This window comes from Ostrea edulis, chromosome 1 (genome assembly GCF_947568905.1).
Source record: "Ostrea edulis chromosome 1, xbOstEdul1.1, whole genome shotgun sequence".
In the NCBI taxonomy this organism is placed as follows: domain Eukaryota; kingdom Metazoa; phylum Mollusca; class Bivalvia; order Ostreida; family Ostreidae; genus Ostrea; species Ostrea edulis.
Genome location: NC_079164.1, coordinates 56,248,895 through 56,264,521, shown reverse-complemented (window position 1 = coordinate 56,264,521; position 15,627 = coordinate 56,248,895). Strand labels below are relative to the sequence as shown.

The 15,627-nt window shown below is 34.7% G+C and overlaps 2 protein-coding genes across 3 annotated transcripts in view; one reads left to right on the top strand and one right to left on the bottom strand.

The window, feature by feature from the left end:
- The window catches only part of LOC125664640 (zinc finger CCHC domain-containing protein 8-like), a 202,117-nt gene extending 191,991 nt beyond the window's left edge, over window positions 1-10,126 (top strand). For both annotated transcript variants that reach the window (XM_048897481.2, XM_048897482.2), the window contains 3 exons: window positions 3,646-3,723; window positions 8,829-8,925; window positions 9,042-10,126. In XM_048897481.2, the coding sequence (XP_048753438.1) occupies window positions 3,646-3,723; window positions 8,829-8,925; window positions 9,042-9,709 (843 nt within the window). In that variant the 3' untranslated portion in view covers window positions 9,710-10,126. The remainder of the gene's footprint in view (window positions 1-3,645; window positions 3,724-8,828; window positions 8,926-9,041) is intronic.
- A 4,853-nt stretch (window positions 10,127-14,979) lies between these two features.
- The window catches only part of LOC125664660 (uncharacterized), a 1,543-nt gene continuing 895 nt past the window's right edge, over window positions 14,980-15,627 (bottom strand). Inside the window, 2 exon segments of the mRNA XM_048897509.2 lie at window positions 14,980-15,321; window positions 15,324-15,627. The exon segment at window positions 15,324-15,627 is cut by the window's right edge and continues 166 nt beyond it. Coding sequence (XP_048753466.2) covers window positions 15,116-15,321; window positions 15,324-15,627 — 510 coding nt within the window. The 3' untranslated portion in view covers window positions 14,980-15,115.

Below are 15,627 nucleotides of genomic sequence, written 5' to 3'. Positions count from 1 at the left end.
TGCATTTCACAAATTGGAAACGAATTTGACTAAAGCAATCTGAACTGCAGTTTGTTTCCAACACTGATAACCTTAATATCAACGGATAATGTGTGAAGAAAATGAAATTCAATTGTAATGAACGGCTTTTAAACTTCCAATCTCGACAGGAAGTAGTATAACGGAAGACCTACTCATTACTAGTAATGAGTTTCTAGTTATTCTTCTTCTTCAACCAAATTTTGTCCGGGCCCTAACTAGAGAACCCTTTGACTTTAAGACTTCAAACTTGGAACATAAGGAGATGGTATGAAGGAGGGGTGTCCGCCCCCAAAACCTTTGACCTTGACCCACTTATAAAGTCAAGGTCAATCTTTTACGTCAACATATAGTCCAGGCTAATAGCTAAGAACCCTTTGACATTAATACGATTTCAAACTTGGAACGTGACAAGAGGACATAGATACAAGGTGCACTGCACCAAAAATTTTGACCTTGACCCCTTTCTTCATTCAAGGTCAAATTCAGAAAAACATGAATAGACCATAACTTTAGAACCCTTTGACATTAAGACTTCAAACTTAGAATATGAGAATGAGGAAAGGGGGAATTCCACCAAAATTTTGACCTTGACCCATTTATAAAGTCAAGGTCAATTTTTTATGTCAAAATATAGTCCAGACGAAAAGCTGACTTGACAACCGTTTGATATTAAAACTTCGAACTTGGAATATGGAGAGATGATATGGAAGAGTGCACCAAAATTTTTGACCTTGACCCCTTTCCTCATTCAAGGTCAAATTAAGAAAAACATGAATTGACCATAACTTTAGAACGCTTTGACATTAAGACTTCAAACTTAGAATATGAGATGAGGAAAGGGGATATTCCACCAAAATTTTTGACCTTGACCCTTTATCAAGTCAAGGTCAATTTTTATGTCAAAATATAGTCCAGACCAAAAGCTGACTTGACAACGGTTTGACATTAAAACTTCAAACTTGGAATATGGAGAGATGATATGGAAGAGGGGTGCACACCACAAACATTTTTGACCTTCATCCACTTACAGTGTCAAGGTCACTCTTTTACATCAAGACTATAACCTGAGAACTATTTGACATTAGGATTTCAAACTTACAACTTAGAAAGCAGATATTAAGACAAGATGTACTGTACCAAAATCTTTGACCTTGACTCATTTCTTCATTCAAGGTCACTTTTTTACATCAAGGTATAGTCAAGATTATCACCTGAGAACCCTTTGATATTAGGATTTCAAACTTACAACATGGAAAGCAGACAACAAGATGTACTGTACCAACATTTTTTACCTTGACCCATTTCTTCAACTTGATGATTTCATAACTAAAATTTGTTTGACATCAAGACTGCAAACTTGTAATATGGAAAGGCAATATTGAGGAGGGGGTGCACATCACCAACATTTTTTACCTTGACCTACTTACATTGTCGAGGTCACTCTTTTACATCAAAGTATAGTCCAGACCATAACCTGAGAACCCTTTGACATTAAGTTTTCAAACTTACAACATGGAAGGCAGATTTAAGACAAGATGAACTGTACCAATTTTTTTTACCTTGACCCATTCCTTGGAAAGCAGACATTAAGACGCTTGCACTCATTATTGTTGCCCCGGTTATTAGACAATCAAACTTTGAAGGGGAGACATCTGGTTTTTTTGTAAAAAACAATACCCACTAGTTCCAATTGTTTTCATCATGCATTAACAATTGAACATATTTATCATCCATTCCAGTTCTTTTCAAATTTGGTATGAAGCATCTTTAGGACAATGGGGGTATCAATTGTAAATTTTAGGACTCCTGCACCCCTGGGGCCTTAGGGCTGGATAAAAACTGCCCAAAATTGACCAATCCTCAAAAGTCTTCTCCAGAACTGCATATGTGTAAGAAAAACTAAATGTATAGTGATGTAAAGTAGGAAGACCTCTACCGAAATTGTAAATTTCATGATCCCAGGGGTAGGGGTTTTGACCCCAGGGCGGGGCCAAACTTAGTATATAGTGTTGATGTGTAAAACACTTAAGTAACATCTTCTTTAGTGCTATTGATACTACGTTGAAACTAAATGGATATTTAGAAAGAACAGGTAGTCCTTTACCTAAATTGTAAATTTGGTGATCCCAGGGGTAAGGGTTTAGGTACTAGGGTGGGGACAAAATGGTCACTTATTAAATGTGTGAAGAATCAACAATTTTTAACTTCTTGATAACTACCATTCCAATTCTTTTAAATTTGGTATGAAGCATCTTTTGAACAGGTGGGACATAAATTGTAAATTTCGGGACACCTGCACCCCATGGTCCTTAGGGGCAGGGCAAAAACTGCCTAAAATTGACCAATTTTCAAAAATGTTCTTTTCTAGAACTGCATACGTGTAGGAAAAACTAAATATAAATAAATAAGTATAAACTAAATATAAGCATAGTGATGTAGAGCAGGAAGGCCTCAACCTAAATTGTAAATTTCATAATCCCAGGGGTAAGGGTTTTGACCCCAGGGCAGGGCCAAACTTAGTATAATAGTGTTGATGTGTAAAACACTTGAATAACATCTATGTAATCTGATACGAAATGTTCAAACTCAAAGACCCCACCCCCCCCCCCCCCCCTTTGAATGTACATCGGTACAATTTCCACACACACCAATCAAGGAAAATCCCTCTCATTAAAATCAACTGCTCTTGAAGAAGCATCATTCAGTTTCTTCCTCTGGAACATCAGGTTCAAACTGATATCCCACATTTAATTCACTTTCTGCTGATGACATTTTAACGTTGATGCTTACAATGTGCCAAAAATGCACAATGTGTCCTACTGATGTCAGCATCGGTGCTACCCACTAATGGATGCTAAGAGATAACCCAGCAGAGAGGTAATAATTTTTTGTCCTCCACCACAATGTGGAAGGGTACATAGAAATACCAGTGTCTGTCCGTCCCACTTGACTTTTTGGACGTAACTCCTCTGAAACCACTCAACGGATTTTGTTCAAATTTTGTAGTCACCATGTATAGTTGATCATGTTGCACCGCCAATTTGATTCGACAAATTTTACAGGAGTTGAACACTGGAAGCAACTCCTCAAAGACGGCTGTATGGATTTTGTTCAAATTTTGTAGCATTGTTAGTCACATATTTAGTTGATCTTATTGCGCCATCATTTTGATTCAACAAATTTTACAGGAGTTATGGGACTTTTGTGCTTCAAGTTTTTTGTGGCGGTGGGGGACATGGCTATGCGTAGCAATCTTGTTCAATATGGCAACTCCCAGAGATGGAAAAAATTTGTTAGTCTTTATGATATATCTCCCTACTGAAGAAAGCTACATTTTAATGATTTTCAGAATTCATTATATACATCAAAAGGACAAATTAAAACCTTTTGTCACATTTTCATGTTCATTTCCTTTAAATTCCATTCGGTTTTTTGCTCTGTTCCGCATTTTAGCAACACCCCATATAATGGCCAGTTTTTGCAGTGCAAGGTTTACCTTGTCACTAAATTTACAGTCTTGTGAAGCTTTTACATGTATGTGAAAGTCTGCTCAGACTGTATTACTACTCTATACTGGTGCTTACTACTTTGACCACCAAAGTTCTATTTTATTTGTTTTTATAGGAATATGAGAAGTGTGGATCTATTCCAATGCAAACCTGTCAACTAGTTTCCACATTAAGAAAGGACCTGAAAGATTTGGTATGTTTTTATGATGTTTTTAGCTCACTTCAACTGAAAGCTCAAATGAGCTTTTCAGATCACCATTTGTCTGTCCGTCTGTAAATTTTTCACATTTCATCTTCTCCAGAACCACTGGGCCAATTTCAACCAAACTTGGTACAAATCATCCTTGGGTGAAAGGGATTCAAGATTGTTCAAATGAAGGGCCTTTAAAGGGGAGATAATCACACAAAGGCAAAAATAGGGTGGTATTGTTTAAAGAACCACTACACCAGAACAGTTTGCATTTACAGGAAAAAAACTTCCTGACATAGTGCAGATTCACATTTGTTAAAATCATGGCGCCAGGGGTAAGGTAGGTCCACAATAGGGGATCAAAGCAGGGTGTCAAGTCCTTATTATACCCCCCCGCAACAAGTTGTGGGGGGGGTATACTGGAATCGGGTTGTCCGTCTGTCTGCCCGTCCATCCGTCTGTAGACGCAATGGTTTCCGGGCTCTAAAGCATTATCCTTTCCACCTACCGTCACCATATCATATATATGGACTACCCATGGGATGAAGATGTTCCCTATCGATTTTGGGGTCAAAAGGTCAAAGGTCAAGCGCACTGGACATCGAAGTAGCAATATGGTTTCCGGGCTCTAAAGCGTTATCCTTTCCACCTACAGTCACCATATCATACATATGGACTACCCATGGGATGAAGATGTTCCCTATCGATTTTGTATTTTATTAATATATCATCTTAAGACCTCTAAACTATGGTAAAACATTATTCTATATCAACATAAGTTCGGATTCGCATAGCTCTTTATGTTGCGATATCTGAATTTCTAGAATGCAGCTTTAATTTGTCTGACCTTGAAAAATATATTACCTTGAATAATAATACTGAATCTTTTTCCTTAGACTTCTCTCCCATTCACCTATTCGATTGTTGATTTTAATGCTAGATCTGTGTCTTTTGATTGACCTTGTTTGTTGTTTAATCGTGTTCTTCTGGCAATCATTATCTTTCGCTGTTCACCATATCCGAATCATCAATGGTACGGACTACCTAATATTGTTTTGAACTTAATCACTCCATATCATTATCTTCCCACCATTTTATTCCATAATCACATTGTTTTTTAAGTTTTCCCTCTAAATTTATCTGATTTCTGTATTTTTCAAGACTAATTCTATTTTCATCCCGACCCGACCATATGGTACAAACTCTCTAAACCATAGTCAGTAAACAGGCTTTACAACAAAACCACCACCATTTTTATCACTCAGTACAACAGTGTATCACTCTTGTCACCAATGTAGTTTATCGATATTTGTCATTTTTGCGTGTTATTTGTTTATGTAATATATGTCTCTTGATAAAGACGCGGGTTGCGTCGAAAATTTGAGTTTTAAATAAACAACAGTGTCGTGGCCTTTTCAGTGCTTATATATATATATATATATATATATATATATATATATATATATATATATAGTTAAAATCAGTATCCACAGCCCAATCGCCAAAATTCATCCGATAAGAGATCTTTTTTTGTATGATTAAATACATACAAATCGTTTCCCTCGTTCAAGGCTCTGACCTTGAGTTCCTTAATTTAGCCATAACGAGGATTCCCCAAATTGCGATTATTGTTTGACATTCAATACTTCCTAATTATGTTAGAACATCATAAGAAATCACTACAATTATGAATTTATATAGCTCTCTCTCTCTCTCTCTCTCTCTCTCTCTCTCTCTCTCTCTCTCTCTCTCATATTCTGGTCTCGACATTACAGCTTTTATTCTCTTTTCTTTTTTTTAAAAAAAGGGGAGGGGTGATAATAAGAAAAAATGTATTGACCTTGAAGACTAGTATATCATTAATATATCATCTTGAGACCACTAAACTATGTTAAAACATTATTCCAAATTAACATAAGTTCGAATTTGCATAGATCTTTATGTTGCGATATTAGAATTTCTAGAATGCGGCTTTAACTTGTCTGACCTTGAAAAATATATTGCTTAAAAAAGATAATACAGTATCTTTTTCCTTAAGACTTCTTTCCCATTCACTTCTTGGATTGTTTATTTTAATGCGAGATCTGTGTCTTTTGATTGACTTTGTTGTTTAATCGTGTTCTTCTGGCAATCATATTATTTTTCGTTGTCAGCACTATTTACCATATCCGAAGCATCAATGGTACGGACTACCAAGTATTGTTTTGAACTTAATCACTCCATATCATTATCTTCCCACCATTTTATTTCATAATCACATTGTTTTGGAAGTTTTTCCTCTAAATTTATCTGATTTCTGTAATTTTCAAGAATAATTCTATTTTCATCCCGACCATGGTACAAACTCTCTACACCATCTGACATCAGTAAACACGCTTTACAACAAAACCACCATTTTCATCACCCAGTACAACAGTGTATTATTCTTGTTACCAATGTAGTTTATTGATACTTGTCGTTTTTTGTGGTCTGTGTTATTTGTTTATGTAATATATGTCTCTTGATAAAGACGTGGGTTGCGTCTAAAATTTGAGTTTTAAATAAACAACAGTGTCGTGGCCTTTTCAGTGCTTTTATAAATTTCTTTACTGGCTTTGTATCTTCTCAGATCTGACACTTTAAGAAAGTAGAGTGTTGTTGGGTTTTCGTGCATATATATATATGTATATATATATATATATATATATATATATATATATATATATATAGGTAATTAAAATATTGAATAAAATATGACAACACGTTGTAAAACGTAAGCGCTTTCATGACCTATTTTACCTATTGATTACCGGACAAGGAGACAATTTTTCACATTTGGATATATTATATATATATATATAATGACAGTCCTATTTTCAAAAATGATAAAAAAAGAAAATAAACCCCCCAAAATGCAGGAGCTAATGCTAGATTGTTATGAAGAGAATAACTATGATGATTGTATAAGAACTGTCTATTGGATGGAAAACTGTCCACATCTGAAAGGATTTTGTCTTTGTTTATGTTTAATATTATTTCTTCTCCGGTAAGATACTATGCTTGCTAGATTTTTATGCAGAAACAATAAACTTTTATACAAATTCTTTAATAAAAACCCTATTTATGCCTATAAATCTGCTGTAAAAATCCCTATATTTGCCCTATAAACTGCACACAAAAATTCCTATAATCCTATATTTTTTAGACCAAAAATGGCTTGACACCCTGTCAAAGTTTTACATGCTGATAGAAAGGGAGAATATTTAACATTCTTCTCGAGAACCCCTGGGTCAGAAAAGTTGAAATTTACATGAAAGCTTCCTGACATAGAGTAGATTCAGATTTGTTCAGGGGTTAAGGTGGGGCCACGATAAAGGATCAAAGTTGCATATGCTGATATATAGAAAAACTCTTTAAAAATATCTCTTGAAACAATTTATGGTACTGCTTTCATATTTTGTATATACATTCTTTACAGCAAGACCTTTCATGTGATGCAGTGGTGTGTGATCTTAATTTAATGAGGATTGCATACAACCCTAGGAATAGGAATATGCTCTCCTCTCTGTGTGACCTTGACCTGGACGTTTGATCTACTTTTATTAAAAATTTGACCTATCAAATATTTTTGAACTATTTATGGAAGATCTTTCATATCTTAATGTTTATATATACTTCATGTGGCAAGACCTTTCGTTTCATAGAATGCCTTTTGAATTTTTGACATTGAACTTGAAGTTTGACCTACTTCTAAGAAATGTAACCTATTCAATATATCTACAACAGAGTGTCAATTCCCTATTTATTCCTATATTTTCCTATAAACTGGAAGGTTCCTATATTTTCCCTACAAGTCATTAAAATCCCTATAAAGCCCTATATATCCAAAAACATGACAGCCCTATTTTCAAAAATGATAAAATAAAAAAAATTAGGAAAAACAACAAAAATCCAGGAGCTGATGCTAGATTGATATTCAATTAGATTGTTATGATGAGAATAGCTATGATGATTGTATAAGAACTGTCTATTGGATAGAAAACTGTCCACATCTGAAAGGATTTTGTCTTTGTTTAGTTTGATATTATTTCTTCTCCAGTAAGATACTATGCTTGCTAGATTTTTATGCAGAAACAATAAACTTTTATACAAATTCTTTAATAAAAACCATATTTATTCCTTTCAATCTGCGGTAAAAATCCCTATATTTGCCATTTAAACTGCAAAAAAAATCCCTATAATCCTATATTTTTTAGACCAAAAGTGGCTTGACACCCTGCTAAAACTATGTGAGGCAGAACTTTCATATTTTGTATATAGATTCTTTATGCAAGACCCTGTGACATAATGGTATTTGATATTTTGACCTTGGAGTTTGAACTACTTTTAAAAAGGACTTTGACCAAAAAAATCATAAAGTCTAAAGTATTCTCTTGAGCATATATTTCTCAATTTTTTAAATATATTTGAGCATCTATTTGTCAAAATAATATGCAAGCAGTCATGTACTACTTCGTCTATAAGTAAAATATGTCTTTTAAAAAGAAGTAGGTACAGTTTCTACAGTCATCTGGCCCAAAATATTGATGATTTGACTTGGAGCTCAAATCCTAGCATTCAATTAAGGAGTAGTTTAGCAAACCCAAAATTCACTCAGTTTGATCAGCAAAATGATTTGTGTCATGTGACGAGAGCTTGAAGTTGGCATAAAATTGCAAAAATGCCATTTTCAATGAAAATATCCACAAATTCAGGTGGTTTTCCTTTTAGAAAACATACAGCGCATGCGTCGAGCAAATTCATATTGAAGCATGTTTTTCATCTCAAAATAATACACAATATATATCATTTTCATTTTGCTCGACAAATGCGCACATCTTTTCCTGAGCAATAATTTGTATGACATTTGACAGTTTCCGGGCTTATTTTGAGAAAAAGGCAGGAAATGTCTTATTCATGATGTCATAATGCTATCCATTTAAAACTATCATTCTGATTTTGTTGACATAGTATACCTGGCATTTATTTTACTTTCTTAAAACTCTGATTAAGGTGAATTCCAGACACATTTTATAGAGAGAAATTTTTTGGGCCTTTTTATGTATACAACCGTACCTTGTTCTTTACAGTCCAAAAGCAAGAAAAGGAAATTGGAAGAAGAGAGAGAGTCTAAAAAGAGGAGTCAAAAGATGGGGTCAAAAGAAACTGATATGGACATTGAGGAGGGTATAATCTATAACATTGACATTATAACATGCAATTTTGTTAATGTTTTCCATCTTGTTCACTGTAAATCATGTACATGTAGTAGCATACATTGTCACGCTTGTTTGACTTTTCAGAATCTCCCTCAACATCTGTCAATGGTCATGTGTTTGTTCCACCATTGCCCGTGGAGACTCCATCTTCTAAACCACCCTTACCCAAAGACCATCCACCCCCTACTCCTCCAGCTCCAAAGCTGAGTTTGCCAAAGATGGCCAGGGAGATTTCCATCACTGAAAGATCGAAGTCCCCATCACTTGAGGAGTTGGAGAGCCAGTTAAAACTTCTACAGGATAAGTTAGCTTCAAATGAGACAGATGTTGATCTACAAATTCTGGATAGTTGTGGTGCCAGTGATGAAGAAAACAGCCCTGAAGTTGCTGAACTCTTAATGTTGAAGGAGAAACTCCTGAAAAGGACTGACTCTATTTCTTCTATACAAACATTTGGCGAGTTAGGTTCTGGGGGATCGTGTCCTGGTACTCCTCAGCCAACACCTAACACAAATACCGGTATGAACTCTGTTGGTAGTTTACATCAGAGCAAGTCTATATCCAAAGATTATGGTACCCCCATCTTGAAGGGACCAATTGAATCATTGCCTGATTCATCAAAGTTTGGGGAGGGTATAGAGGACCACATTCCATATGAAAATCTACCAGATGCTACTGGTACATATGACAAAATCAGAGAGCTAATTAGTAGAGTGAGAACAATCAAGAAGAAAAGGAAAAATAATCATTGAAGTATTTTTCTATCAGAATATGTATGTTGCCATTTCATGATTGTCTGATTAACTTAATAGCCAACGAAAATACATCTGGTCCAATATGTCGTTGACAGCTGCAATTCAACTGCAAGTGAGTCTGCAGCAATGAGTTGTCATTGAAAATAATGGGTGAAAAATATCTCCAGCACTTTGTACAACTACGATAATTTCCTTTTGATTAACTCTGAAGTGTGTTGCCAAGCAATCAATCTTTCTTAGCAATCAATGGCATTAAAAGCTGTAATATATGCACTTATATTTGCATTTCGTCTCATTCTGGATACAACTGCTTCTCCAAAACTTGATTTTCTGTCATTTTTAAGGTGGTTTTTTTGTGTGTGAAAATTACGGAACCTTTCATATCATTGATTAAAGAATTGAAGTAAAAATAAATCAGTTTTCATCCTTGTTTTCATCGTTCTAAAATCCAGCTGCTTGTTTATTTAGGCCTACTATGCTTAGATACAAGTATTGCCACTTTTCATAATGTTTGCTTGTAAGAGTTATCATTAATGTGGGATGGTATATATCAACTTCCGGTAAAGAGTTAACAAAGCACTCAAATACAAACATTTACATTGGCAGTGATTTTTCAACAGGGTCCTGTGGGTTTCAAATTGGAAAACATTGTTGACATTTTGGTCAAATTGGGAAACATCAGTATTATTGTAAATAAGCTAAATATATCACATCAAACAAGTTACATATTTAATCTTCTTTTCTTTAAGCTCTTAAGTTCAACTATTCTATTTAAATCATCTAGAATGTGATGCATCTTTGTCACGTCGTACGTAAACTATTCACATAGAACTTATTCTCTTTTTTTTTAACAAATATGTTTTCACCAGTTTTTATTATTGGGAAAAGTTTAAGTTAAATTGGGAAAAAATTGGTAATTATTGGGATGGGAATGGGCTGATTGATATTCCTACCCAAAATGCGTTTTTAAAAATCACTGATTGGATATGAATTTGCTTATTAATACATGTACAGACTTGCCAGGGTCGGTGTAATGACCTGATAAGTGTAATGTCCTGATGGGCAATAATTCTATTTACGCTAAAGCATATTTTAGAAATATGATATTTTAAGATTTGATCTAATTAAGAGGCCGTCCACGGAGATATCGGACAGTAGCTATGATATGGCTGGCACATCCAATTCCCCAAAATTTAATTCATACCCAATAAGTTAAGGTCATATACGCCAATTTTATCGTATGTAAAGTGAAAAAAACATTTGCCTATTTCACAAATCCAAGGACCCTATATAATCTATAGAAAACGATCATTTTGTAAAGTTAAATAATACCCAATACAATAAAATTTGTCCAGAATGTATAGACAATATTGGAAGGAAATCCCTTGATAATTAAGATGAAACAATAAATTTGCTGGGAAACAATGCTATTGTTGAGCATTTACATTTAAAAGCCAGTAATTTGAGTTACCTCCCTTGGCGTAAAAAAAATGTAAAATGATCCAAAACTTGTATAAATTGTAATTTTCGAAGAGAAGAGTACATGTATTTATTTAGAACATATTTCACTTATCTTGATTTGTTTTATCAAGTGTAAACGTGGAATTAATTATTTTTTTTAAAATTTGATGGTGAAAAATAAATATTAAGCCCGGACCTTATCAAAGTTTCGTGGGGAAAGGTGGGCGGTAAATCTAGTACTGCCGACTCCCGACTGTCCCGGATTGCGATGTTTTATAGATTATATTAAAACCGGCGAACAGAATAACTTCATATTTCTTGGAAACAATCTTTATGTCGAAATTGATTCATACAATTAAAAAAAACCAACAATATTAATTGGTATAAATCCTTAAACTGGAGATGCAGCATACTCAAAAGCGGTAAATCTAGTACTGTGTTTTAAATGCCAAAACCGAAAACGGACATTCTTCATTCCATGCATGATTTTATAAAGAGAATGTTTTTTAAACGATTGTGGCCATGACCTACATAATACAAACAATATACTTAATTGTAAATTGTTATAACATTAATCCTTATAAACCTTAATCCTTATAAACCTTATCCTTATAATCCTTATCCTCATAAACCATATAGTCCTTATCCTTATAAAACCGTATCCTTATAAACCTTATAGTCCTTATCCTTATGAATTTCTTAAAAAACTTTAATAGTGACAACATTAATACTGGTACTGGGTGAGCAGATACTCAGCAGAAGTTGTAAAAAACAAAAACAAAAAAAACCCACTTGTATCATAGGAGGCGTCTCGAATAACCGCCAAATGGTTGTCCGTTAAAAAGGACAACCACCGCCAACAAAGTTATGTGGAATGAGAGATGCAAAATATGTGTAGGTGTGGCCACATCATTAATCTCAATTTAAATATCTATCGTTTTGGTTTAAGAAGAACATATTCCTTGTAATGTCCTCTGTAAGTTGAATAGCAAAAAAACAATTACCAAAGTATGACAAATGAACACCGTCACTATTAAACATTTCTTTTGAATCCCAAGTAAGCTCTGGGTATTTGATAAAGAACCCATCATTGACCGTGACTAGATGATTCATAAAATTATTGAGTCTTACCGCAGCAAGATTTTGAGTTTGAACTAAAACGCCAAGAAATTCTTGGCAACATATTTGACCATCCGATTGTTGTTTCCGGAAGTTGTTTCTCAAGTGTTGAACACATAATGGACCGTAGTTGCAATAATGAAATTTTTCCTATATCGTTCCCTCCACAATGGATAATTAAAATTTTGGGAGGGGATTCATATTTCAACAAAAGCCTAATTTTTGGAATAAGGTCAAACCATTTCATACCTCCCTTTCCTTGCCAAAAAATTCTGTAATTTCTTCGTCTTAAACCCAAATCGACACCATATATGGATTTTCTTGCATAGTAGAACGCCCATTTTACAATTGAAGACCCAACAATCCAAATAACTTTTCCACTTCCTATATATAGAAAATGAGAAACAATTGGCGACATCACTTAATCCTGATATACCTTTTGAAGGCATTCGAACTCCATCTGTCTTGCTTTTTTATTTCTATTTCTGAATGTCCGTAAGAAAAACTATCTGAAGCGGCTCCGATACGGAAAGAGTGAGATTTGTATCGTGATTTTGGAAAGCCGGCGAGTTCAAGCGACTTATTTAAAACTGAACAGAACTGAAACCTTGTGAGAGGACTACCATCCAAATGTATAAATAACTGGCCATCAAATTTTGGCCTCATTGCGATGTATTTTTCCAACCACACAACTGGACAGACAGAATTTTTTGTTTGTTGCAACAATATGGATGCCCCTTTCCCAAGTTGGTCGGTTTTTGAGAAAGGAACTCTAAGCTCTATGAAATTTTCCCCAGAATTTTCGTTTTTTCCAATTTTTATGTGTTTAAAAGAAATAATTTGATTTGTTTGCTTTGAATTACATAGGGTAAATTCACCAACTCTAAGGAAAGCATGATAAGCTACTGAAAATGCCGTTGAAAAAAGAATGGCCTCGAAGTTTGACTAAAGATGTTGTTTTTATAAGCTTCTCAAGAATGTGTTTTGTGATAGGAAGTCAACAATCTTCTGAATGGTTTGACCTTTTGATTCCTTCTAATAATTTCCTTATTAAAAAAAAAAAATTGTGTTGTCACAGAATCCCGATATTTTACATTTGAAACTGATTCCTGATATATATGATGATATAGTAGCATGAGCCAAACCTTGCAGTGATAAATGAGCGATAAACATACAAACGTGTGAAACAGGTGGAGGTCAAATTGAACACGGTTCATATAAAATTCTGAATTCCTCAAAACCTTTTAGACTAGTTGAGTATGTTTGCCTTGTATTTAATGATACCGAATTGAGCTCCGAGATCATTTTTTATAAATCTTCTGGAATATGTGCCGGGTGTTGATCGGAATTGGGGGCGAGAACACGAAATCTGGTCCACTGTTTGCAAAAAATAGAATCAGCTATAAATTGTTATAACCATCTATATGACAAGCTTTAAATTAAATATTGTTGACCATGGAATGTAACACCAATTCCATAACCCGAGGTGATCTTGATGATTTTTTGTTCAAAATGGAAACCAAAGCTTTATTGTCAGTGTGTAATGATATCTTCTTGTCGAGAAATTGAGTCTTAAATAAGAAAATTGCAAGGACAATAGGCACTAACTCTAAAAATGTTATATCTGACATAATGTCTGGGTTCTTCCAGCTTTCCGGCCAACCAAAATATGCCCATTGACCATGAAGGTAGACGTCACATCCTAATTGTTGATTGCCTGCACTATCAGTGTAGAGATGAAGTTGGTCATTAGACAACCAATTAACATCCATGAAATTCAACTACCATTAAATTTGTGGATAAAATCCAACCACACACGAAGGTCGGATTTCATTCCCATTGTTACTCTGATGAAATGACTTGAATGTTTTATTCCACACATAGCGTCACAAAATCTTCTGTTGAAGGCCCTAGCAGATGGAATATCTTTTGCACAAAAATTTAATCCCTCAGTGTAACTTTTGTTTTTTGTAACATATCTAGCAGAGATTTCTCCAGACCGATGATTTTTTCTTCCGGAATTCTAATAACCATCTTATCTGTATCAATAACTATACTCAGGAATGTAAGGACTGGTTTTGGATCTTCTGTTTTCCCCCTCTGCTAGAGGGATGCCAAAATCAGAGCAGATACGTTTGAATGAAGACATCAACAAGTAACATATTTCTAATGTGCATCCAGCAAATATGAAATCGTCTAAGTAATGGTTCAATGTATGAAATCCAGTTTTTACTTCTACTACCCACTGAACAAAATGTGCAAACTTTTCCCACAACGCACAACTGATTGAACAACCCATCGGTAGATACATATCATAATAATATTGATTATCATATTTGAAACCAAGTAATTGATGATCAGAGAGGTGAACCGGAAGTAATCTAAATATGCTGATTTTACATCCATTTTCCCAAGATGAGCCCCTCTTCCCAGTGTCCCTACCATACCTAAAACCTCGTCAAAAGAAGTGTAATGAACAGAACATGCTTCAGGATCTATGAAGTCATTTACACTAAAATTAGAAGGATATGAAAGGTGGTGGATGAGACGCCAACCCCCATCCTTTTTTGCTACGACCCCAATAGGAGATAACCTTAAATTAGAGGCTTATGTTCGAAAGGGCCTGCTATGCGACCCAAAGAAATCTTGTCGATTTTTTCTTTTACTTTAGGGAGATCGTTCACAGCGACTAAATTAGTACAGGTTGTTGAAACTCTTGGACCATCATAATGTAGATAAAAACCTAATGTAAAACCGTTCTGTAATTCATTAGCTATATTTTGGTTAGGAAAAATTGCTAGGTAAGGACACATGCTGTTCAAGTTAATTGGAGTTAAACCTGTTTTTACGAAAGGAACCTGCTGAATATTTGCTGCCTGATTGACGAAAACCTGATGAGGGAGCTTGAAAATTCCTTGAGGTTGAAGACATCTGTATAGCTTGTTTATCAGGACAATGAATGGCAGGATGTTTGTTTCGACACTTTAAACATTGGTGTTGATATTAACAATTTTGTAGCCGGCAAGAACTTTGTTGTTGTAGTCATGGCAACATTTTGAGCTGCCCTGAGAATTCTTATATACTGACTGAGTATTAAGGGTTATAAAAAGAAGCCATAGCTCTGGGTAAATTTTGTCCCAGGAAATACTGTTGTCTTTGGCTCTTTTTAGTCGAAATTGACGGTCATACTCTCTCCAACCTAATCCTCCAGAAACTCGGCTGACACCGAGTTTAATATTTGCCATGTACTTAATAAGGCTGTGAGTTTGTTCAATATGTGCTGACAAATATATACTCATATAGATAAAAAATGCATCTAGCCAAGTATCAATTGT